General features: G+C 36.6%; 1 protein-coding gene across 1 annotated transcript in view; it reads left to right on the top strand.

Annotated features, from left to right (window-relative positions):
* Window positions 1-1,370: 1,370 nt before the first annotated feature.
* LOC144204423 (partitioning defective 3 homolog B-like) overlaps window positions 1,371-24,078 on the top strand; it is a 71,498-nt gene continuing 48,790 nt past the window's right edge. Inside the window, exons 1-12 of the mRNA XM_077728418.1 lie at window positions 1,371-1,607; window positions 2,257-2,453; window positions 6,086-6,187; window positions 11,816-11,969; window positions 13,197-13,291; window positions 15,982-16,031; window positions 19,119-19,202; window positions 19,280-19,405; window positions 19,590-19,842; window positions 20,007-20,115; window positions 21,763-21,902; window positions 21,994-22,122. Of these exons, the coding sequence (XP_077584544.1) occupies window positions 2,337-2,453; window positions 6,086-6,187; window positions 11,816-11,969; window positions 13,197-13,291; window positions 15,982-16,031; window positions 19,119-19,202; window positions 19,280-19,405; window positions 19,590-19,842; window positions 20,007-20,115; window positions 21,763-21,902; window positions 21,994-22,122 (1,359 nt within the window). The 5' untranslated portion in view covers window positions 1,371-1,607; window positions 2,257-2,336. The remainder of the gene's footprint in view (window positions 1,608-2,256; window positions 2,454-6,085; window positions 6,188-11,815; window positions 11,970-13,196; window positions 13,292-15,981; window positions 16,032-19,118; window positions 19,203-19,279; window positions 19,406-19,589; window positions 19,843-20,006; window positions 20,116-21,762; window positions 21,903-21,993; window positions 22,123-24,078) is intronic.

The following is a 24,078-nucleotide window of genomic DNA, read 5'->3' as shown; positions in this document are numbered from 1 at the left end:
TATGGGCAAAGAAAGTTGGAATTCCATGAGTTCCCAAGTGTACCTGATCACCTAAAAAAATATTCAAATCGAGGTCTCAATGCCGTTATTTAAATTCTCTATCCATATCCTTGTTTTTTTTTGGAGGTTGTGTTTTAATTACGAATGGAGCATTTCTAGTCAGAAATCTTATCTAAGAAATAGCTGACACAAAGTACAAGTTCACAGAAAGTCGAGGACCTCAATATTATCCATAATAATAGTATTTGCAATTGAAAATAATGTTCATCTATAATTTATTAATCATGAGAAGAATAAACAAGAGAAACTTTCTCAGTTCATTTAAAAGTGCCCAAATATTCACATCTCAAATCATTATTCAAGTTCACTTCTATTTTTCTAATTTTAACCAAAGAAAGAAGTAAATTATGCAAGCCTTTTTCCCCTGTGGTTCATTAAAAGCAATGGAATTCAATGACCCAGAAACTAAACCTAGTCAAAATCAATTAGTAGACATACACAAGCATACATTTAACTTCTAATTACAAATACAAACTCCGCCTCAAAGGAGGGGTTTCATCTTTGAAGATGCGTCAAATTGCGTATGATCTTATGCAAAATAGAATATTTTGGTTGCCGTGGTTAACGGATGAGGTGTCCGTGTGAGATGATTAACCCAGGATTGTTACTTGAGGTTCTAATCAGTGTGTATTCCTGTTTCTATTAATTTTGTTTGTGCATTCATCTTCTATTCCACTAATACCAAGATGGGAAGTAAAACTTAGTCAACATAATGCACAAGTAGTAGTCAACATAAGACATAAGTAGTAGTCAACATAAGACATAAGAAGTAGTCAACATAAGACATAAGTAGTAGTCAACATAAGACATAAGTAGTGGTCTACATAAGGCATAAGTAGGGGTCAACATAGGGCATAAGTAGGGGTCAACATAAGACATAAGTAGGGGTCAACATAAAACATAAGTAGGGGTCAACATAAGACATAAGTAGTGGTCAACATAAGACATAAGTGGTGGTCAACATAAGACATAAGTAGGGGTCAACATAAGACATAAGTAGTGGTCAACATAAGGCATAAGTAGTAGTCAACATAGGGCATAAGTAGGGGTCAACATAAGACATTAGTAGGGGTCAACATAGGGCATAAGTAGGGGTCAACATAAGACATAAGTAGGGGTCAACATAGGGCATAAGTAGGGGTCAACATAAGACATAAGTAGGGGTCAACATAAAACATAAGTAGGGGTCAACATAAGACATAAGTAGTGGTCAACATAAGAAATCTCTTCATTTTTCTATAATTGCACCTTTTCCCTATCAAATACGTAGTGGCTGTCGCGTTTATTGTACTTCCCCTTTAAGAAAAGAACTTGCCAGGAGCAGAAATGTTTGGGAAGGATTCCCCCAAAAACTTTGATCAAAGTGTTTAACCTCACTATTTCATGCGATTTTTTTCTTTTTTCAGATGTTAAAACTACTTGAAAAAAGTGAGACTCGACGATGAAGTTGATGTTGCCGTGGATCTGGAGAAAGGAAACATGAGAGGGGGGAAAGTTGTGGAATGATGCCTGAGCGACTCCATGCCTCCCTACAAAGTTCTGCTAAGGTAGCTAAAGTTAAACATCTAGATGGGATCGTGATAGATTACTGCGAAATATACGCGATCCGCTTTAGATCGAATCGCAGACTGTGAAGAGCAACGTTAATGCGTAAATGTTTTGCGCTTGTAACGGAATGATGTGTTACTTTAGCGTTGCTAGTTTATAGTACAGCCATAAAGCTAATATGCTCCGATAAGTCACAGCAGATGAGAAAGAATTGTGCCAAGAGAAACTCACTAAACACTGTACAGTAATGAAATGTTACTAGTATAACCTGAATTGCACAAAGTACAAGTATAACACTGTCTGATCGCAATTGATAAGGTGGTAACTAATGGAGATGGCCAAATGCATCATCACTACAGCAAGTTCAAAAGTTTCTGTTTTTTTTCTTGTATAAACATCTTTATTCTCATTATCCAAGTATATTATGAGATCTAAAGCTTCACCACAATGTACACAAATAACATCAACAGACAAACAATCAGACAAATAAATAATCAATGAATAAGTAATCAATAACAAAAAAAGTCATATCTATATATATTTTTTTATATTTAAAAAATTCCATTCAACTATGGTCATTGTGTGGTTGTATTTGCAGCACGAGTAACTGATTTGCTCTTCCTCTCTCTCTGTGGTTACTTCCTTCAGGCTTTCAGCAGTCCATTTAACAATTCTGTAGCTTTATTCACCACGATACATCACCCTAAACTAAAGGGAAGAAGGCCACAATGAAGGTGACGGTGACATTTGGCCAGACGGGTGTGGTGGTCCCTTGTAAAGAGGGATGGACTGTGAGGGATCTCATCCAACAAGCCACCCAGAGATACAGAAAGCTGCTGGAACAGGTAAAACTAATTATAAACTTAGCACTGATGGCAAAAAAAAAAAAACACATGCATCAGAGTGCATTTTCCGTTTCAATAAGATATAAAGTGCATAACTGATTTATTTAAAAGAATATTATTCTGGAAAACAGCAGTTTCACTAATATATTTTATGACAAGCATTACTTTTGTTTTTTTTTCTACTATACAGGTACAATCATCCAAATTATATTAAACAAATTCAATCTATATATTTTACTCTGTCAAATTCACTTTAGAAGTGACTGGAAAGTGCAATCCTTTACGCTACAAATGCAAATAACTCAAATTTATTCTCGTAACTTTCCCATTAAACATAGTTGTAATGTATACTTTTGATATACACAGCATAATAAGAATAAAAAGTTACTTTTAGTACAGGACTGTAAATCATTCATTTAATTTAGTGAAGTAATTGGTATGCTTCCTCTGAATTATTCGCAATAACTTCCGTTTACAGCATCTAGCTGCGTCTGTTACGTCACTCCATAGTTTATACTTGTCAAAGCAATGAAATCTTGCAAGCTGTAATTGCATTGTAAAGAAGAACAGACTGACTTTGTTAAACTAGAGAGGGATTTGATTATGTTAAAGCTGCAATATAAAATCTATTCATCCTGAAATTTGCATACATTAAGTGGACGAATGTTTGTGTGCCAACATCAAGGTAAAAATGTTTGCATATCAATAAGGAATGAATAAATTCCACACACTTGGACTCTTTTTGACTTACCTGTACAGTCAAATAGCTTGAATGACCTACAACCCAATTGCGAGTTATTGTACATCCAATGGAATATAACAGTATAGCCTTAATATTTGGTTTAAATCATATTTATTATGTACTTATTGGTTGCAATAGTTGTCAGATTCATTTAAACTCGTAGGACTGGCTTTGATTGCTATAAAAGTAAGTTAAGGTAAGTTACAGTATTTTGCATTCAAAGAAATAACCAGTCTATTGTCACATTTATGGTCAGGTTTTTAAAAAATAAAAAGATTTTATGAACTTCATAAACGCTTCTGAAAATAACCTCATATGGAGCAGCAGAAGCTGCTGAATATTTAGAGAAGTCATGCAATTATTTAAAAAAATCGTTGTCATATTTAATCTCATAAAAAAAGGCCGAATGATTTCCACATCGAAGGTCTTTGCCAAAGCCGCCGAGGTCCAGCTCTCCATAATTGCTGCATAAAAAATTAAAGGCATATCTGATCTGAATTGCGATTCTCCAGATGGGGGTAGGCATGACTCGTTTCCACTTAACGTGTGAGTCGGTGTAAAATGCAAATAGCTCCCTCCTGTGATTCCTTTATGACTGCTGTTTATCCCCAGTGCTACTCTCGGGGTGGCAATCCTGCCTCCCATCAGACAACCAAATCATCTCAGTGACCTCTTTAATAGTCACTCTTACTTAAAGCCCCCCCACCTGATGTATGCTTAGATGGATACAGTTGGGCTTGATGGAGAAATGTCCATGGAGTTTGTTGATTCTATTTCCCATTACTGCTTTAGCCTCTATATCTCTCAATATATCAACTCTCCATGCCCCAACACTCTTGTGTTTTACCCCATCATCATTTTTATCCTATCTGTTTAGATAGTGCATACTTCATTTTAACATGCTCTTAATGTTAGTCTTCTCCCACCTGAGCTCTTTTTTCCTTCCTAAATTCCTCCTCTAGTAGATAACAGTTTGCCATGTCTAACTGCAGATGATAAGCAATGTTATCTTGAGGTCGTCAATATAGATGGCTTGGGTATTAACAAATTTGAATGAATGGTCTTTCATGCATCGCTAGTGAAGGGAATAGACACAAAATCTATTTTAACTAGCATGGATGACATTGAAAGATCTGTTTTTAGAGACACTTATGGTGATGTATGGCCAACTGATCTGGATTGGGAAGGTTGACAGCGATTTGCGAAAAGCAGTTTTGTGTTGACATAGACCTTATGTCGCCAAAAGTCTAAGTCCATGAAAAACAAGAACTTCTGGTTCTCATAACAAAAATACACAAAATAACAGACTATTCTCATAATATATTCCCTGCAATCGTACAAAAGTATTCTCATAATAATAACAGACTTTATTCTTTTAAGTAAGGCAAACCTAGTCAATTATTCACCATTGTCGATTTGTGCAACAGTATTTTCTCCTCATTTCTCATTCCATCCACTACTACAGAAGAATCAGTTTATGTAGTGTGGTTGCAACACCTTAATCAAGCGTTTAATTTTTATTCTGTAGTTGATGTTTGCATCTTTATTCATTCTTTTTTTTTGGGATGTGGAAGCGCTGTCCATCCTCTAATCCCTGCTGGGCTGGTGCTATGCAAATGACATTTTTTCAAATGGGCGCTGAGACTGCTCGCTTGTTGTTTGTCTATTTTCACGACATATGCTTCTGTGATTCATCATACTTCAGAGTATTTTTTTGCCAGATCCAAAATATTTTTTTCCCTCCACATGCTTTCTATGACAAATATTGACTGTCTTACTAATCAGCTACATTGGTAGTCAGTCCTACCGCGGTAATATAAAGGCAACTGAACTTAAAAGATGCTTTTGGACATTTTTGTTTTTTTGGGAAGGTTTGGATTCCTTAAAAAGGTTTGAAGAAAAAAAAATATATAAATGAATGTTGTTCATTTATGTATAACTGGAAAAAATGATGAAAAAGTATTGAAAAGCAATCAAACACTGGCATCTTGACTGGTAGTGGTAAAACAATATAAGTTATAGTAAATGTTGATTAAAAAAACATAACATTCAGTCAATTAATTTCAGTTTGGAAAGAGCAGAGATGATGAATAAAGAGTTTTTTTTGCTTTTAGATGAAAGCTTGTCTTGGAAGGTGGAAAACAAAGTTTGTTTTTTTGGGGAGTTGCCAGCAAGCTCCATGGTTTTTGGCACAGTTTTTAATTACCTTCGTCCAATAGATAAAACGGTGGTTGTATGCCATAAAATGCCTTTATTTAGCTCAGTTTTGCTGTGGTTTCGTACTATTGTACTACTGTCAAAGCATTGAAACAGTATTATTATTGGTTACATATTTGCTCTTTGTTTAAAAATCCTGCAAAATCAAATTAATATGAAAAAATTGTTGGATTAGACAAAACGAGCACATGCAGTGTATTTTAATAGAGCATAAAGAAAAGTGAGTTCCTCTTTCTAACATTAAAGCTTAACCTAAAACTGAAAGAAGAATGACCATGCTGTGTTAAGTTGTGATATCATATGTCTGGTGCGAGTAATGGTCACCATGACATTTTCAACAAAGCACTCTTTGTCAAAGATGGGCCGTGTGAAGGGTCAACTCCAATTTGACATTTACATCAAGAATCTCCAGTATTCATTAGAGCAGCTTAGCAATACAACATAATATACTATCGATGCACACACGGTTAAGACATGCTTTGTGAACATTGTTTGGTTCAGCAATTGAATGCAATCCATTGACAACAATTCCTTACCCCAAAAAGGTATTTCATAATCCAAAACCATGTATTATTTTGATTCATAACATACATAGCAGTCCAACTAGAAGGTTTATTTCTCAAACACAGAAACACTACATTAATTGTTGCATGTATCTTTCCTTTACCTACAGGAAGGACAATTCGTGGTTCGGACACACCATGTTGAATACTGCGATGGGGGAATTCTGGACCCCGATGACATACTTAGTGATCTCGTGGAGGACAAAGATAAGGTAAGAATTTGCCAAACATTTTGTGCTAAAGTCAAGTTAATGTATTGGTGTTATAACCCTTTCAGGAAGATGTAATTGCATTGCAACAGTGCATGAAAAAATATAGACAGACATAAAATGCTCTCCACGCTTTGCAAAAAAAACAGTTAATTACATTTTACAACAATTGTCGCCGTGTAAATCCACATTTTATAATATGCTTTCTCAGAATGGCTCATACATTATAGAGTTGACAACAAACTGTGTATAATGCACACATGTTTACATTTACTAGATCCTACGTATACTATTACTGTACGGTTTATAAATTAAAATATTGAAGCATGGACTTTCCACATTTTATAATGACCTAGCCTTAATTTTTTTTCAAAATTCATATTCACAGCATTGTGTATTTTTAAGTTTTCATGATGGGTTACAAACACATCCCACCAACGTTAGCTCATTACATCTCTTTGTCGATTCCGCTTTATGGTTTGAGGATATATTCATACGCAATATATTCAATGTGTTCTAGGTGGGTTAGAAAACATTGGCATGCTTTGTACTGTCTCATTACTGTACTTAGTATTTCATCACACTTTCCTTTTAATCCACTTGTGAGCTGGAAGTTGAACGAGTAGGATTCTTACATAGTAGCTCGAGGGACACACTGGTAGTTGCTAGTGCAAGCTATAATTTACATAATGGCTCACCTCACAATATAATTCCACCCTCACTGCATTTGCCTTAAAGGTTTCTCTCTTCTTCTTTTTTTTCCTCGCACTCCCACTCTCTAGTGCCGCACCTCAGACCGAAACTCCCCTTGCATGTTTTGTTCAACAACAGTCCTTCACCCTCTTAGAAAATCACTCTCAGTCCTTTTTTCTTCTGAACGATGACGCACAAAAAGGGATGTTTGAGTTTCCCAATCCACTATAACGCCATACATTATGTACAGTGGTTATAATCCTTAGAATTTTTGACTTTTGTCTTCTTTAATCTTTCTAATATGTAGATTTCAGTGTAAAACTGACAATGCATTGTTGGTCTATGAGGTGCATTCACATACTATTGTATGCCCCAATATGTAATAAGTTAATTAATTGCACTGTAAATAAAAATGAGGTCTTTAATTTTCCCGGGCCGGCCAAAACAACATTATTACATTAATATTGCATATGAGCAGTAATTTTTGAAACAATAACCCAGTAAAACTACTAAAATTTAATATCATGACAGGGCAAAATACTCGAAAACCTAAGGGACATATTGCCCAGATTTTGTCTAGCAATAAAATTAATCTTTTTTGTTTTTTCATCCTGTTCAATCTGTTAATGAGTGAACAAGCACCCACTATTTGTGTTCTTACTAAATAGAAGTATGTGAATGTTTATATTTTTTGGCCATATTAGTGTAACATAGCGTTTTCATTATCTGTTTGTGCCTGCACAAACATTTTCATCTGTGCACAACAGCATATTTTGAATTAAGGAAGGCCCAATTCATTCATTACGTGAAACGTCGATATCACACACTGTGACTTTTTTGTATGTACTACATAAAGAAGGGCACATTGACAGCTGTTAGTGCTGTGTGAGGCGATGTGTGCAATGTAATTCACAATTACTCGGTTATTGTGTCCTCACCTTGCAAAGTACAACAAGGCTATAGAGGTAGAAAGGCATGTCAGGCCAGATATTACTTGGCTGGCTGAATGCATTAATTTCACAGTCATGTATAAATACAAATGGCACTTTCTAAAATTTTACTTTTTGTTTAATGTGCCTTTTCCCCCCTCTCAAGCTCTCATTAATAAATCCTAAATGGAATGGAGAAAGCGTTCTTTACTTTAAGATGCTATCTTTCAGAGCGAGTAGATTTAGAGAGGTTTATTTTTCGAGAGTGTAATGTCAGCTCGCTAAGGTTAAGTGAATGAACGGGAAATACAAACACACACTCTAAGGTTTCTGTCACACCCAATGTGTAGCTATGCAAACAGTTTCTTGGTCACCTTTGCCATCTTGGCTGGCCAGCCGGTGAGAATAATATTGACCTTGAACCAAAAGAAAGCATAGTACCTTATTGCCTCCACCTTGGAATGGCTTCATTTACCCACAATCATTTAGTATTTATGTATAGCCTAAAACTTTTATACTGACTTTCTCCTGCTGTTCAATTTGTATGTTATTCTTCTGTGGTAAAGTTATCGTGTAAATGACTGAGAAGGTCTGAAACTATAGTTTTACAAAATTTTCTTAGGATTTCATGAAATACAAAATCAATATTTGAAAAAAATAACATATCATCAAAGAGGAATAAAAAAGTGTTACATTGTTATAGACCATTTTATACCCTTGTAATCAATCCATATGAGACTGAAATGCTTTTGATAGTTTTTCCATTTCATCATTCCAATGTCGAACTGTAATTGGCCATTCTTGTTCATGGTTGTGGGGCGTGTATGTGAGTGGGGAAGGGGTTAGATGTTAGTCCTTGAGAAGGGTAGAGGGACCATAAATGATCTACTTTTTCACTCTCTGAGATCATTTATTAGGTGAATTGTGAATTATATTGGATGGGGCTCTGACCTCATTGGTAAACTGCACTTTACTGTCCCATATATCATCAGTTTATGTTGTCAACATTTTTTGTGCAAAGTTCTTGTTGTGCTCTTTTATTGATTGTGTTCAAATGGAGGTCAATCTAAACTAACGTGCTGGCCTATACACCAATCAGTCTGTAAATATTAATCCAAATAAAGCACAAACACAGATTTTTTTCCAAACCCGGACTTTAAATAGAGAATCATGTTATTTATCTCACTCTTGACACCTCCAAACATTAAAACAGCTGTTAAAACCAATTGATTTAGATTTTGTATAACTGTCCATACATTTATTAAGGTATCATGTCTGACAGATGGGCTAAGGATATAAACATCCACTTCTTTTTTTATTATTATTATATTTTTTAATGTTCTTTAACAATCCCCACTTTGGAATACTTCATTAGAATAATTAATCATCACAATGGAGCCATGAGGATGTGGTCTTCACCATAAAAACAATTTGCACAAATACACTCCCCCACATTTCCTTATTTCATGCATCCATCAATTATGGGTGGACCTCAGGTGCAGCTGTATTTCCTTAATTAAGAGTTAAGGTCCATGAAGGCTAGAGGCTTCATCGTTTATTATACTCATAATTAACCGTTTCCTTTTCACCCCATCATCCTCTCACTCCGTTTCATTTCAATCGCCCTGTTAACCCCTTCTCCTTATCACTTAAAATCAATGTTCTGTATCTTGCTGATTGGCTACTTCTCGCTGTCACCTTGCACCGATCTCGCACACACCGTCCCTATCAAGCCCACATTGACTATATTTCAATATCTCCTCCTCACTTCTTTAATTAGCGGTCTCCCAGTGTGCTTCATTCCATTCACACCAACAATTAACCCCTTTTTCCGCTTGCCCCCTTACTTTGTCTTCTCATAGGCTCTTATAAATTGTACCTATTTGTCTTATTCGGGCTTTCTTAATGCACCCATTGCCGACATCTCTTAATCTCTCTGGATTTCTGGTTCATCCTCCTGTGGAGTAAACGCTTTGACTCAATTAACCCCTGTGGTTGCTTGCTGAAGGTCAACATATGTATCAGGACTGGTCACACTAAGATGTGACTTAAACATGATTGAATTCATTAGACGGCTGGGTAAAAAAAAAAAAAAAAAAAAGGTAAGTGAAGTAGGAGACAGAGGGGGTCTGGGGTTGATTTGGCCAGAAAGCTAAAGCCTGAATGACTGTGTGCAGTTGATTCCGGATATATAAAGAGAAACTAACCTTTAGACTGACAATCTGTTGATTGTAGATGTAGCTGGGTGATGCTAGGTCTTTGTTTCCATAGTGACCTTTTGTTTGTTTCTTCAAGAGATTTTTATTTAAAAAAAAAATCTTAAAAAGGCATGGCAGTTCATTAAGGTTCTCCATATTAGGTCTTCTTACCTCTCATGCACATTTGAATTTTTATAGCCTGATGGGGTATGCCAACAGTTGTTGTGGTGTTTTATCCAGTGGGATGGAAATGTTCAATGAGAATCGAAACTGCTTAGCCTTGCAGAAAAATTGGTTTGGTCTTTTCAAAATATTATTTTCATTGTCCATAAAAAATGCCAATACAATTGTGCCTGGTGAATTTTTTTACTGACTTTGAGTGTACAAAAATTAAAAATGTCCCATACAAGTGAGATATTTAGTGCATACATATAGACATTGTATACAGAGAAAGGTTTGTTCAAGACAGACCTACCATCAAATCCTTGAAAGCTGCACATAAAGGCTTACTTCATGTCATCAGCGTTGGGGTTGGAGTGTTCTAATCAGTGACACCTGACAGAAAGCAATTCCAACTTCAAAAGCTACTCAGACATACATTGTTGTGCGCTGAGGTAATTGAATGAGATAAGAGCTAGCAAAAAAAGACCAAGGAGAAAAGGAATGCTGGGTAAAGGACTAAATGGGATTGAGGGATATAGACTGAACCTTTGTATAATTAAGCTAAACCATTCATTAAATGGGAAAAAAAATGAAAAAGAGTACGTTAAGATACGAACAAGATTGATTGGAGGCGGTGGCGAGCATTGGGATTTGGGGTGAGGAACTAGAGTTCGCAAGTGCGAAAGCACCGTTCGATGCCTTCTGTGAATGTCTGACTGTGTTTCAATTGCCAGCACAGAATGTGTCCATCTGGGCTACACTCGACTCCATGATGCTGTTCCATATGGCCTTTGTGTTCTACACACACTAGGAGGGACTCTTTTGTAAATCTTACACACAAACACACAAACCCAGATTGCTAATATTCTCATATGACACAATGATCGGTCATTCCTCAAGAAAAACTCAAAATAATTTCTCATCTGTCATTGTATCCATCACTATAGGTTTAGTTTTACCTGGTACCTACCCAATAAAATGTATCTGGCTACATTATCATAATGAACATTCCTCTACTATAATGACAGAAAACATTTCATTTCTCTGCCCATTGATATTGTTGTATTACATGAACAGACAAACACTATAGTGCAACAGGAAGGCTCTGGCTTTACTGGCAACCTCTGCTTTCTTTATTCTTCTACCACTATATACCCATAGCTTCATACAAACACAGGCCTATTCAGCATTTGTGAGGCCCCTAGAACCCAGCGTTGACGAGCTCTGTCCCATGTTTAACTAAACGCAGACTCAGTGCAACGGTCAATAGGCAGGAATTTCACTATATAAAACAGCTAGAGGTGAAGGGTTGTTGCCCACATGGACAGGACAGACACAAATGGAGGCAGTTGCTAAATTGTAGTTATACATACTCCCGTTGGAATGCTGGGCTCCTTGGACGTCCTTTATAGTGTTCTCATTCACAAGGTAAGGTAACTAACAACCCTCCCCTTGTTTAAAAAATACTTTTTTTCCATTTGTTTACATACAGCTGTGATGTACATGGAATTATAGGACATTTGGACATTCACATTGTCCTTTTCCATAACCGATGTTTGTAAAATCGTAACGTTTGATTGGGGTTCCCGAACAAATAACTGACGAATCATTGCTGAAAATGCTAAAATCCTTTATTTATGTGTTTTCAGCTGATGGCTGTTTATGAGGAACAGGAAGCCCACGAGAGAGATGCAGCCAACATAAGCCCCGCTCCCAACCATGATCGCTACCAGGCCGAGCTGTCTGTCTTCCAGCCAATAACAGGAGGGGAGATAGAAGTAAATTCATCAGCACTCAAGTCAAGTAAGAATTGTAAACATTTTTTTTAGAGTTTGACCAATTAGAATCCTTTCTAATGGTAGATAACAAAGCTACCTGTCTGCGTACCTCTATGTATTCAGTGTTTTCAAAAGTGTTGTGATAGAACAAATGATGTTAATCATTTAATCAATAATTTAATGGAAAAACTTTATCATATTGTGTTTGTTAGTTGCGACGGAACATGTTGCGTTTTTGAAAGATAATAATTAATACAAAAGGAAGAACAGTATGCTAAATAGTTGTTTGTTTTCTGGCCCTCAGTGTGGAACAAATATATAGGTATCAGCTAAGTACTATATACTGCTGGCCTCGCAAAACAATGAAAAAAAAGTGCAATTTATTGTCCGAAAATAACGGTAATCTTCTAACTTCCTTAAGAGCAATGCAATTTGAGGATGTTAAACTTTTTGAGGTTGAGAAGATGCCTTAGGAGTTCAGTCCCAGACACTGTTAAGACAGGAAGTTTAGTCTGTTTCAGTATGGTTGCCTGGCAGGAGAGATTAGAGGTAATGTGTGGTTGTCATGGAAGATTAGAGGTAACAGCGCTTTGGAGACTATTACTGTCAGCGTGAGAAGGTCAGAGTTAGGCCTCAGTCTACTACTCATACTATTGAACAACTTTCGCTTCCTAACAGCTTCTCTCATGTCTTCTCAAATTTCTGTTGTCTTCTGCATTCAATGCATATCTTCCTCATTTTTTCACTCGATACTTCCTAAAATGAATATAGGAAAATGTTGTATCTTGCTGAGTCCATTAGTGTAAATTCGTAAAACCTTTTTGCCCCTTGTCAGATACTTGTTGATGCTTTCATTACACAAAACGTCTTCTAAAATTAGCTGCTGCTTTTATTTTTCATTCTTTATCATGTTGTCTCTCTGCCAAGTATTCTCTTTCATTGCCATTGAGTGGAAGAATACATTGATTGTGGCATTGATGCAATCCTTAGCCCTAGACACTCTTAAGAGAACCAAGGGTCCTTTTTGTTACAATCAATAAATGACCCCAGAAAATATCTGTTTTCATTTGTTCACGGCTGTTCACTCATATAATGTTCTGCCATTCAATTCTCCACGGAACTACCAAGACTCACGTGACTGATTTATTATTTTGGACAGTTTTTCCCGTTAATCAACATTTTATTTTGATTTATATATATATGCATACCAATGAAAACAACATCTCCATAATGTGCCTTGAATTTTACACAGACACTCCCTTGCTAGTGAGAAGTAGCAGCGATCCAGCTCTTGGCACGCAGTCAGCAGAGATTGAACCCGCCCACAAAGAAGATGCTTCTGTGATGGTAAGAAATTGACAGTTTAAGATATTTCTCTCAAAATCTTCGCCAGTTTCATCATTTGAAATCCTGACAACCTTAAACCTTCCATTGGGATTATATCCATTAATACTGTACACACACTCCATCTAGCCCAGGCATTTTGGGGGTTTTCTTAATATCATAAATCCTTAGAACCACATATACCATAATTAGAATATCTTTGTTTCAGTTGTAAGTGCTTGTTATGGTAGTGTCAGTTATTATCCGAACATGGTTGGAGAAGGCAAATCCCACAAGATGTCTTTTGAAAGGCCCTTCATGGCTGATTGGGCTCCTGAGTGGTGAGCCTCTTGAGATTTCTCACTGGACAAGTTTTTTTTTTCTTTTACAAGCCGGTAATCCCTGTAGAACTGTGTGTTTATTTAGTATAGTTCTTTTAGGGGGAGGGGATTTGTTTTTTTTCACTGAAGTTTGTCCATATCACTGATATTAGTAAGCATGTATGCATCTACGGTGATTGACGTCCAATCTATCAGAACCGGGTGAGGATGGAATCTATTGGCATTATTGGCAGTGAAAGAGGTAATATTGCAGTAAAAGTATGACACATCTGTTTCTAAATATAGCATTGACTATTTTTTTCCCTCATAAATTACATTTTCCCTGAGGTAAAACAGCAACATATGCTGTCTTTGTTGCTTAAAACAAACAAACAAAAACTCTGAATTTTGTACATTCAAATATGCACCATAAATATAGACAACATATTCACCATTCACAATTGAGTCAACCAACATAACTAGAGCACATTAACTAACAATCGTGCATTTTATAATACCCTTATGTATGTCATTTTTTAGGCCACAAGCAGAAAATAATCAATGCAATTCTTCTTCCAGAATTTTATAAACGTGGTTAGTGAAGGGAAATAGATTTTGCCGCCTTGCAGGGGCATTCAGTGCACTGTGAAACACAATAACACTGATGACTGTAAAAGAGAGCTAAATGAGGGGTGGGTGCTCGGTTTAGCTGCCTTGTTATAGAACAGCTTCAGCTCTGGGTCAGGGATGTTGGTGGACAGCCTGCATCACTTCTTGTTCTGCTGCCAAAGTCTCCCCAAGGGGATTTCAAAACGTGTCTATGTTCTCTTGAGCTCTATGTTACATTGTTTATATCTTCCATCTTTGTTCTTGCGAAAGGGTTTTTTCCCCTCTTAAGACTTCTCCCTTAGAATGTGACAATTTCCTAGAATGATCAAATATTAGATTCTTTTTTAAATATAATTTTGCTACTCTTGTTTTTTTCCCCTTTTACGTTCTGTGTGTCTCATGTCACCACATAAAGTTACTTGTCCATCTGTTCAGGTTGAGGTGGAGGTAATGGCCCAGCGTAATTGTTTGAAATGTCACTTAGCTTTTCAGTAAGAGCAGGAAAGGAAGGGAAGAAAATAATGTTCTTGCAGTTGATCCCTTGCTGTGTTCTCTTTCTTGGTGAAAACGTAGTGTGCGGCACAGTGGCAGAATAGTTACGATGTGTTAATCAGACTGGGAATATTCACTCTCTCCTGGAATACATTTGGGAGTAGAATGTTATACAGTTCTTATTAATCAGACAGCACTTTGCTTAAGGTGTGTGTCTGTTTTTTTTTGTGTGCATGCCGCATGATTTTAGAAAAATGACTACATTACTCATACATGTCAAGGGTCAGCAAAAATGTCTTTTTTAATGCACTATTTTTCACTTTGACTAAGAAGACAAACTGCGTGTAACCCATTTTTCATGTGCTATTTAGTTAAAATAGCATTATCCATCACTGAGGGGGAAAAATGATGTGTGATTTTTTTCATTTTTTTTAATAGCTCTCTTGCAAATTCATCACTACTGAGTGGTTTACGGTTAGCTGAATCTCAGTAATTATTGAATTAGAAATGCAAGCTGCAGACCCTAATTTTCCATACACATTTGGTTCAAATATGTGAATAGCAACATAACTAGTTATTTTTTAAAACTTAAATGCATAATGATTTATATGTGCTTTCCATTTAATGCATAAGGTTAATATCAATCATATTGCAATTTTATTCATCAACATTTTTCAAGCCACTGTTTGGTTGGATACTAAGTTATTGGCACTTGGTAATGACTTCAGAGAGCCGTTTCTCCACTAAATGAGACATACAATTATGCACTGATAGACTTTCCAATTAATACTGTATTTCAGTGCTTACTAATCTGGTGAAGGTGTTAGGATAATGAATGTTACCTGCCACTCTGCCAGTAATTAAACTAATACGACAGCGTCTGCTTCATAGCCAGGCTAATTGTTTTTCAAGTCACCAAAGCCCAAGCATATGTAGCCAATGTGTAAACTGTCAATCACTGTCGGTGCTACTATGGAGTTCTCACCTACTTTCATTTCACGGCTCGTTCTATATGACATCTTCAGCGAGGGTGTGACATCTGAACCTTTTATAAATATGAAAGATGGTTCATATGACGATAAACAGACCAAGCAAATATACGCTTGCCTATTTTGCTTCTATTTGCTATCCGCACAACAACACACTGCACACATCACACACATAACGAGGTCTCTGGAGACTATAGTGGGTTTTTTTCCCCCCAAAACAAAATGACCTCTGAGGGGCAGCATGGTTCTTCAGGATACCCAAACAGTTAACTAAACACTATGTCTTTTTGGGCTTCCTCAACAGATTGCAAGTCCTGTTGCCAGACCACAAGTCAAATATGCCGTCAATGACAGGTCAGTATGTGCATGTTCAGTCTTTTTAGTGTCCACCTTCATGTAAAATAAATTCATAAATATTATTTACAGCTAAACAGTACCAAAGGCCATTTGCAAATAATAATGATGTTTGATTCTGTTTGAGTTATATCACATAAGCTTCCACAAATATAAAAGAAAAATGAAATGTCAAAGTAGATATGTTTGTCTGGACATGTCCTGGTTTTTAAATATTGTGTAAAAAAAAACAAGCCTTTTTTTCAGTATGCTTTTTCACTGTTTTTGTGTCCTACTTAACCATCTCCATTCATCATCTAATGTAGATCAAGGCCTTTACAGCAACAGTTAGTATAAACCCTCTCCATCATTAGCCCACTATGAAAGAGCAAAACAAGGTCGCACACATTCACTGAAAATTTCCCATGGGAGTCATTCAGCAGTCGCTACTCCAAATACTAAATTAGGCAGCTCTGGTTAATAATCAAAAGTTTAGGTCTGCATGGTGAGCATTGGTAAAAGCATCTCGTCTGTCCTTCAATCCTACCAAGGATTCTGTTATTCATGATTTTTTTTTAGGTTAATTGAATACTATATAGAAATCTCATGGTGATTTTATTCAGTAAGGAATTGCAATGGTTATGTTTACTATTCCTTGCAGCGACCACCACTGCAATAAGACAAGTCTCAGCATTAAGTAATGTAAAAGTGATTTAGTGCCTTCTATGCTTGTCTGTGAAACGAGCCTTGAAATTGCAGAATATCAGAAACTATAGAGCAGGTCTGGCTGTACATATTAGAACAGCAAAGTGCTCTTTAAATCAATGTTTATGTGTTTGTGTTTGAGTCACTGATGTGCTGCCGGAATGCGTACTTGCATATTTGCACATCACCTACTGTAAGTACACTGTTAGCTTATCATAATTTAAATCACAAGACCAAGAAGATAGCTTTACATTTGAATAAAAACGTCATTTTCATCTGGGAAAATTAGATTTACTGCAAATTGTTTTTTGGAATGGCTTTTTGCTAGTAAGGCCACATACTTCTTCCTGGAAGCTGTTTCTGAAAAGTAGGAGGCAAAGGTTTGGCATGCTTCATAAAAAGTGTTTTGACGTGATCTTTTTATTGTTTATCACAGACATTTTTCATTTTTCAGACGTGAGATGCTCGTTTTCTTTTTTGAGTATATGTGGAGTTTTCCTCGAGTCATCACATGGAATAAATATGAATTTTGAGCAATCGTTCACTGACAAAATATTCCAGATCAAATCCGATTGGACGCCTGTCGCCGTCAATGGCACTGAAACCACACATATACTGTAAACAGTTATGCGTGTAAACAATAAAGGCCCCAAAATCGCATAATGTGTGGGAGGAAAAAAGAATAGTGAATATTCATTGAAAATGATAGATTATTCATTTTTTTGTCTCTACCTGCATACATTATCATTTTGCATGACATTAACATTTTTCCTGCTATTCACTAAACTCCCATTTGGTGTGTTGCACTTTGAAGATCAGATTGTAAAAATGTGGGAGGAAAAGAAAAGAATCCATTCAATTCATTAGAACCGAGATGACTAGATGGAAAAGCGCTGTTTTGTAATGAAATGTACGGTTTTTGTGCAATTTGTCCTCTGTCTTTCATGTCAAGCATCAGAGAAGTGGCAGGTGGAGAACACCTGCTCTTTTCATCTGTCTCAGTGTGTATGCGTGGCCTAAAAGTGTATTTGTTTCTTTTTACTTTTGTATAGGCCTATTTCTTTTTCCAAAACCCAATTTCCCCGTGTCTTCATTAGTACTTTTATCAAACATATCAAAAAGAAATGCAAATACATCTAAAGTACTTGATTTTGTGTTCTTGTAAGAGTGTAAGAAATCAGAGCAAAAGCTGCAGGAAGACATAGTTTGGGGGAGACCTCCCCCCAGTCATATTAATTTAATTCATTAGCTTTGTCTAATTAATTCAGTGCTTCATTTAACTTTATCTAGCTTACAGTACTCATTTACTTCTGCCCTGTTTTTCTTCCGTCTCTATATCATTCTGTATAATTTTTTGCACACATAATTACTCTTTTTGAATATATATATGCAAAATCATATATATTATTTAGATCCTTTGATCAAAATGACATAGATGCACTATTTAGACTGTACAAACAGTCGGATGACTTTTTTGCAGCCACGATTACTGTAAAAAAGAAATTGTACTATGAAATTCAATATATAATATGCCTCTACTTACGAAAAAACTTCTGCAACCAATTAATTTTGTAAGTAGAGGAAAACTTGGGTATCATTTAACCTTTATCCATTAAAAAGCCAGGTTTCTAAGGCAACAGATAAATGCTATGGATAATCTCATGTCCTAAACATTGAATTATTTAATACACATTGCAAATTGCATGAGTTGAAACTCATCCTTGCAGGATTTAATGACAAGTTGTCACATACTGTTTACCAGTAAGCTGTCTTGTTTCACCTTCACTTTGTGCAATGCTGATCGGACAGCATTAGCTTCATTTGTTTATACATTAGAAGACAAACAAGATAATGATCACTTACCATTCGTTAGCAACCACGATTCACAATCCTCCCTCTGAAGTCTCTCATCATACCTACCACTCGGTTCTTTCGGATGGGCGGGGGGTTTTAGGAGAGGCCACAACAAAGGAGCAGATGGCGTTAGAGACATAATTGAGGTTGTAGCTACAGAGCAAGAAACTTAGTTGGTGCAAACCTTTGGAAAAAGATAACACAGACATGCAGAAGGAGAAGGGCAAGTACGGATTATTGGCTGCGCTCTGATAGATAAATTAATCAAACAAAGACTTTCACAAGCACTCCAATTTAAACAGGCGCAACATAAACCCGATTCACATGTGAATCATTTATTTTAGGAAGGCACACATTCATAGATGACAAACAGAGAGGAGATAAGAAGACATTATTGGCCAAATTCAACACATGCAACAGGTGTTATTTAGATGACTCCCAATGAAATAAAATGGAGTATTTTTTCTTTCTTGGTTGGATGAAAGATTTTGTTATATAGTCACTTTCATGAATTAAATGGTTAAGTAATTCATCTTTTAATTTATGTAGTCTGACCAGGATGGTGGAGATCATAGGTGGAGACAGTCCTTTGGGAATCCATGTGGTTCCTTACTGCTCATCTCTTAGTGGACGGTGAGTTATCCCAAATAAACCTAAATAAGACAAAAGTTTTTATATTTGATGAAATTCTTTGCATTGACTACCTACAGATCTCTCGGTTTGTACATACGTGGAGTGGAAGAAGAAAGTCGCTCATATAAGGAAGCCTTATTCCAGGAGGAGGAGTGCATCGTCAAGATCAACAATACCGATCTCAAGGACAAGACTTTTACCCAGTTAGTTTACTACAAAGCTGTAACTTTTACTTCAATTTAACACATCAACACATTCGGTTTATTCTGGTCATTTTTATATTGTTTGATACAAGAGCTTGTTATGATTATTTAGTCTTTTTTTTTTTTATCTCTAATGATACATTGTGTATTTTTCCTCGCTTTTGTATCCATTTTCCTTTCTTAGAGCCCAAGAAATCTTTCGGCAGGCAATGCACTCCCCCGTGGTGTGTTTGGAAGTACTCCCCTCATCCAACCGAGAACGCTTTGAGAAGGGTTTGATAGGTCAGCTGTTTAGCAACAATGGCGCGCCTGACAGCAGTCCCCGAATTCCCAAAACTAAAGAACTACCACCGCCTGTCAAAGCTAAACCTGTGTTTAAGCCTCAAGAGAGTGCAGTTGTACGAGTGGCAGAGGACTCAAACTCTCTAGAAACTGCTGTGAGTCTTAACTTCTTCTATTCCAAGTAATTCCATCTCAGCACAGAAGAAAACAAACAAACAAAAAATAGGAACTACTTTACTAAGTTCTTAACCAATACATATACCTTTTCAATACATTTCATTTCCTGTAATGGTGTTTATATATATTTTTCTCTATGTAGAGGATGAAAGGAGGGAGTGAGAGCTCATTTTCTGAAAAAAGCCCTGTCCTGTCCAGCTTGATGGCCAATAAGAAAGGTGGCAGGAGACTGAAAATTGACCTTAAGAAAGGTGAGACTTGCCGCACAATATTTTTCATTACATTTTATGGCTTCTGAAAAAAATCGAATTACCTATGGTCACACTGAATCATTTTAAAATGCGAATGTAGTCAAAAACTTAATTCTATCAGTTTCCTGAGATAATTCATTGTAGCCATTATTGATGACGTTCATGTTACTATTGATCCTATTCATCTCTCACACATCTTAGATTGTGTTCAATGTTGTTGCCTTTTTCCTCCTCTCTCTCTTATCCCTGGTTTTCTTTCCTCTCTTCATCTTTTTGACTTGTTCTCTTCAAGGTCTATTAAGTCTTTATTGATCTGTTCATTTCTGCTGATATGAATTCATAGCAGACCAAACTGCTGACTTGGCACTGCTAAAGGGACCGGACTAAATGAGGTCTATAAAACACACAACTGGTCTCTGTGTATTGGGCATTGGCATTCATGTTTGAGTGCTTTCCTACACATTGTGTGCGTGTACGCGCGCCTCAGCCTGTTTTCCACTGATTAGTATTTTAATCTTCCTCACTTCTCTTTCCAGAACATTCAGTCTTCTACTGCGTAAGACTTAGACCTCATTTATGCTTTACAGTTCTATACTGCACCCCACTCCTTTATTTTTTGCCCCACACATGAACTCTTTGCAGATACGAGCCACTGTTTTACAGCAATGAACTGAGTTATATCTTATGTGCAGCACAAAGCATAGAGCCAAAAGTTTGCTGGCAATCAACCTGAAGTAATTTTCTCACCTCACCACCATATAAAATGCCAAATGGTCAGTCACATTGTTTTTGCTTGTCTACCCAGTAACAACTGCAGTAGATGAGAAACCGTTTTGCTGCTCTCTTTTTGGATGGTTTTATTCAACAACAACAAAATTAAAAGCCGTAAACAGATGTGGTTTCACATTTTACCATTAAAATATCTAGTTCTCCAGTTCTCCTACAACTTTGGGAATGGGTAAGAAATTGCCCATCCTGAATTGGCTGCCAGCCAAACCACGAGCACGAGGAGAAAGATAACATTTCACGCTCACTCTCATCCATCCAATATGTTTTTTGTAATGTTTTGGGATGTATGAGAAAACCAGAGTACCCGGAGAAAAACAACACAAGCACAGGGTGAAAATGCAAACTCCACACAGAAAGGTTGGAACCCACCAGGGATTGAACCCTCAATCTCAGACCTGCGAGGCAGACGCGCTAAACACTTGGACAATGTGCCGCCAGCAAAAATGTTAATGTCCTGAAATAATGTTAACATGCCTCAAATTGACAAATTGACTAACAAATTTAGGAAATCTGCCAGTGCCAATACAATTAAAGGATCCCACAGCTTGTTCTGTATCTGCTTTGCACAGGTACTGTAAGTACCTTCTGTCATCGGAAAACCGGAAAACCATTTCATTGTTTTTTTTCTTCTCCATTATACATTGCTGGCATAAATAGATTTGTTTCATAAATTTCCATCAAAAAATGTTCTCTCTCAATTGACAGTGACTCACTGCTGACTCTCAACAAAATGTTTTTTTTTTTTTTACTTGACTAAAGTTAGTTTAAAAATGATTAATGCGTTCATTGTTTTCTACTGTGTGACTTGTGCTCACATCATTCCTACTTGAATAAAAGTATCCTATCTCACTGTTCCAGGTTCAGAAGGTCTTGGATTTACAGTCGTAACCAGAGATTCTTCAGTCCACAGTCCAGGTCCAATCCTTGTCAAAAACATTCTTCCACGTGGAGCGGCGGTCAAAGATGGACGCTTGCAATCGGGAGACCGCATCTTAGAGGTTCAAATAGTCACTGAACAAAACATTTTTTTGCTTCACTGTTTGAAATTCCTGATTTTTATGCTAGTTTTTTTGTCTTCTGTGTTTCTAGGTCAACGGCGTAGATATTACAGGTGTTGGTCAAGAAGAACTTGTGTGCATGCTACGCAGCACTCGGCATGGAGAAAGTGTGCGTCTTGTGGTTCTACGGCAGGAGGACATTTTTCTTCCCCGCGAGATGGTAAGGTCTAATTAATGCTATATTTGAAGACCAAATGACTTCTTCCACCAATCAAAATTATGTTTCTGATCAGCAGTATCACTATTTATTTAGTATACAAAGGCAGCTTATGAGAAAACATACAGTAACTAATGTCATTAAGGATGACATGTGATTGTGTGGTGCATAGTAGTGTTATTACATCATTGGTGGGTTCGCACTGAATAAAAGGCCTATTAATTAATTCCCTTTCTTATCTTTTTTCTTTATTTTTTTTCTTGTAAACGGTTTTCAACCTTGCTTTGTGAAATGACATAAAAACAGTCTTTTGGTTTTCATCCAGGGCTTAATTAAAATTGTAGTGGACAATGCATACAAATTATAACTATTATGAAGAGTAGTATAGAATAGTACATTACTTTAATGTAGTCTTAAGAGGGCAACTCTGTTCAGATAATGAATCTACTTCTGGGATGATTTTCACTTGCAAAAATTCATTTATTATTAATCCATTAATACTATGGAAGAGTTTGGAGATGCCACTTTTTTTTACAGGTAAGGAGTTCAAGGGCTGTTTTTGCCTTTGAGGCTTTACATATTCAATAATTTCACAGCTCTGTTCCTTCAGAGGAGGTATTTGGGACCACAAAAATATGCAGTTTAGTCTTTGACAAATGAAAATGCAAATGTTATCTTGGAAAAGGGGAACACAGTGATTATTTGAATTGGAAAAAAGCAGATCGATGAGGCTCGGCTGGGAGACTGGAAATTGAAGAATGATTGTGAAAAATGAAAGGATTGACTCTCTATTACAGTTAATCGTGAGAACTGATTAATTATACGAGCAAACTGCAATTTCTCATAGAAGAGCTTAGGTCAGCTTGAACATGTCAATAAAGTAGTCGTGCGCGTGGTTGTTAGTTTTGGACATGATTATTCAGTGACTCCAGACTACAAATAGAAAATGATTGTCAATCCCATTGACAGAGATAGACGTCCAATCACTTCACTGAGAGAGACTGGCAATGAATGATCACTGCCATCACTTCAACTCAAAATGGATTGGATGTCTTTGGCCATCAATGGCTGCCTATTACTTGCATGATATGGCTATATCACGGCTGGTTGATTGGGCACGGAATATTGAGCCAGAACTACGATGCCGCAATGGATGCCGCTTTCCGATCTCCTCCCCCCACTGGCGATGTTTTACTTTAGACCACCATCTGCTGTTGTATGCTAACATCTGTGTTCGATGTACTACAAACACATTACTTTATTTCTGCAGAAAAAACACATACTGGCGCCCAGTCACATTTACCTAACCATAAAATTATTTTAATGACCACTGTACATATGTAAACACATCTGTAAAACGTCATTCTTAAATTTCAGTATATTGATTTGACTTTAACACACATCCACAAAGTATTAGGACAGCATATTGATTTGATTTATTCTGCTCTCTCATACTTGACATCACTACTGTGTATGTTTCTTTTCAATGGTCATGTCACTGTTGTGACCTCATGATACCAATCATATACATTTCGCCATCTGTTATATTCCCTTAGAGACCTGTCCACATACACACCACATGCAAACACCAAGGCTAATTCTCGTTTCTGTAGGAGGTTCCATTCTCTCAGAGGATGTCGGATTAGAATTCTTCTTTGTTGTTTCCTGGCCCTGTTAAATCACTTTTATTGGTACATTCGTCATTGGCTTCATGTAGTTTTATTTTAAAACAAAATGTTAACAAATTGTCGAATCAACATCAATGCATGCAATACCAGTGCTTCCATTTCCACTAGTAATCCATAAAACTGATATTATTTAATTAATACAAACAATTATTTAATTTTAGCTACTAAAATCTTATTCTAACACTTGTGTAGCAGCAGTTCAGATTATCCAACTGGTTCAATGGGTGCGAAACGGATTTTTAACATATGTGTAACTAACATAAAACACATG

Source organism: Stigmatopora nigra, chromosome 11 (genome assembly GCF_051989575.1).
Source record: "Stigmatopora nigra isolate UIUO_SnigA chromosome 11, RoL_Snig_1.1, whole genome shotgun sequence".
NCBI lineage: Eukaryota > Metazoa > Chordata > Actinopteri > Syngnathiformes > Syngnathidae > Stigmatopora > Stigmatopora nigra.
Note: the sequence above shows the minus strand (reverse complement) of the source record. Positions and strands in the feature narration are given on the sequence as shown.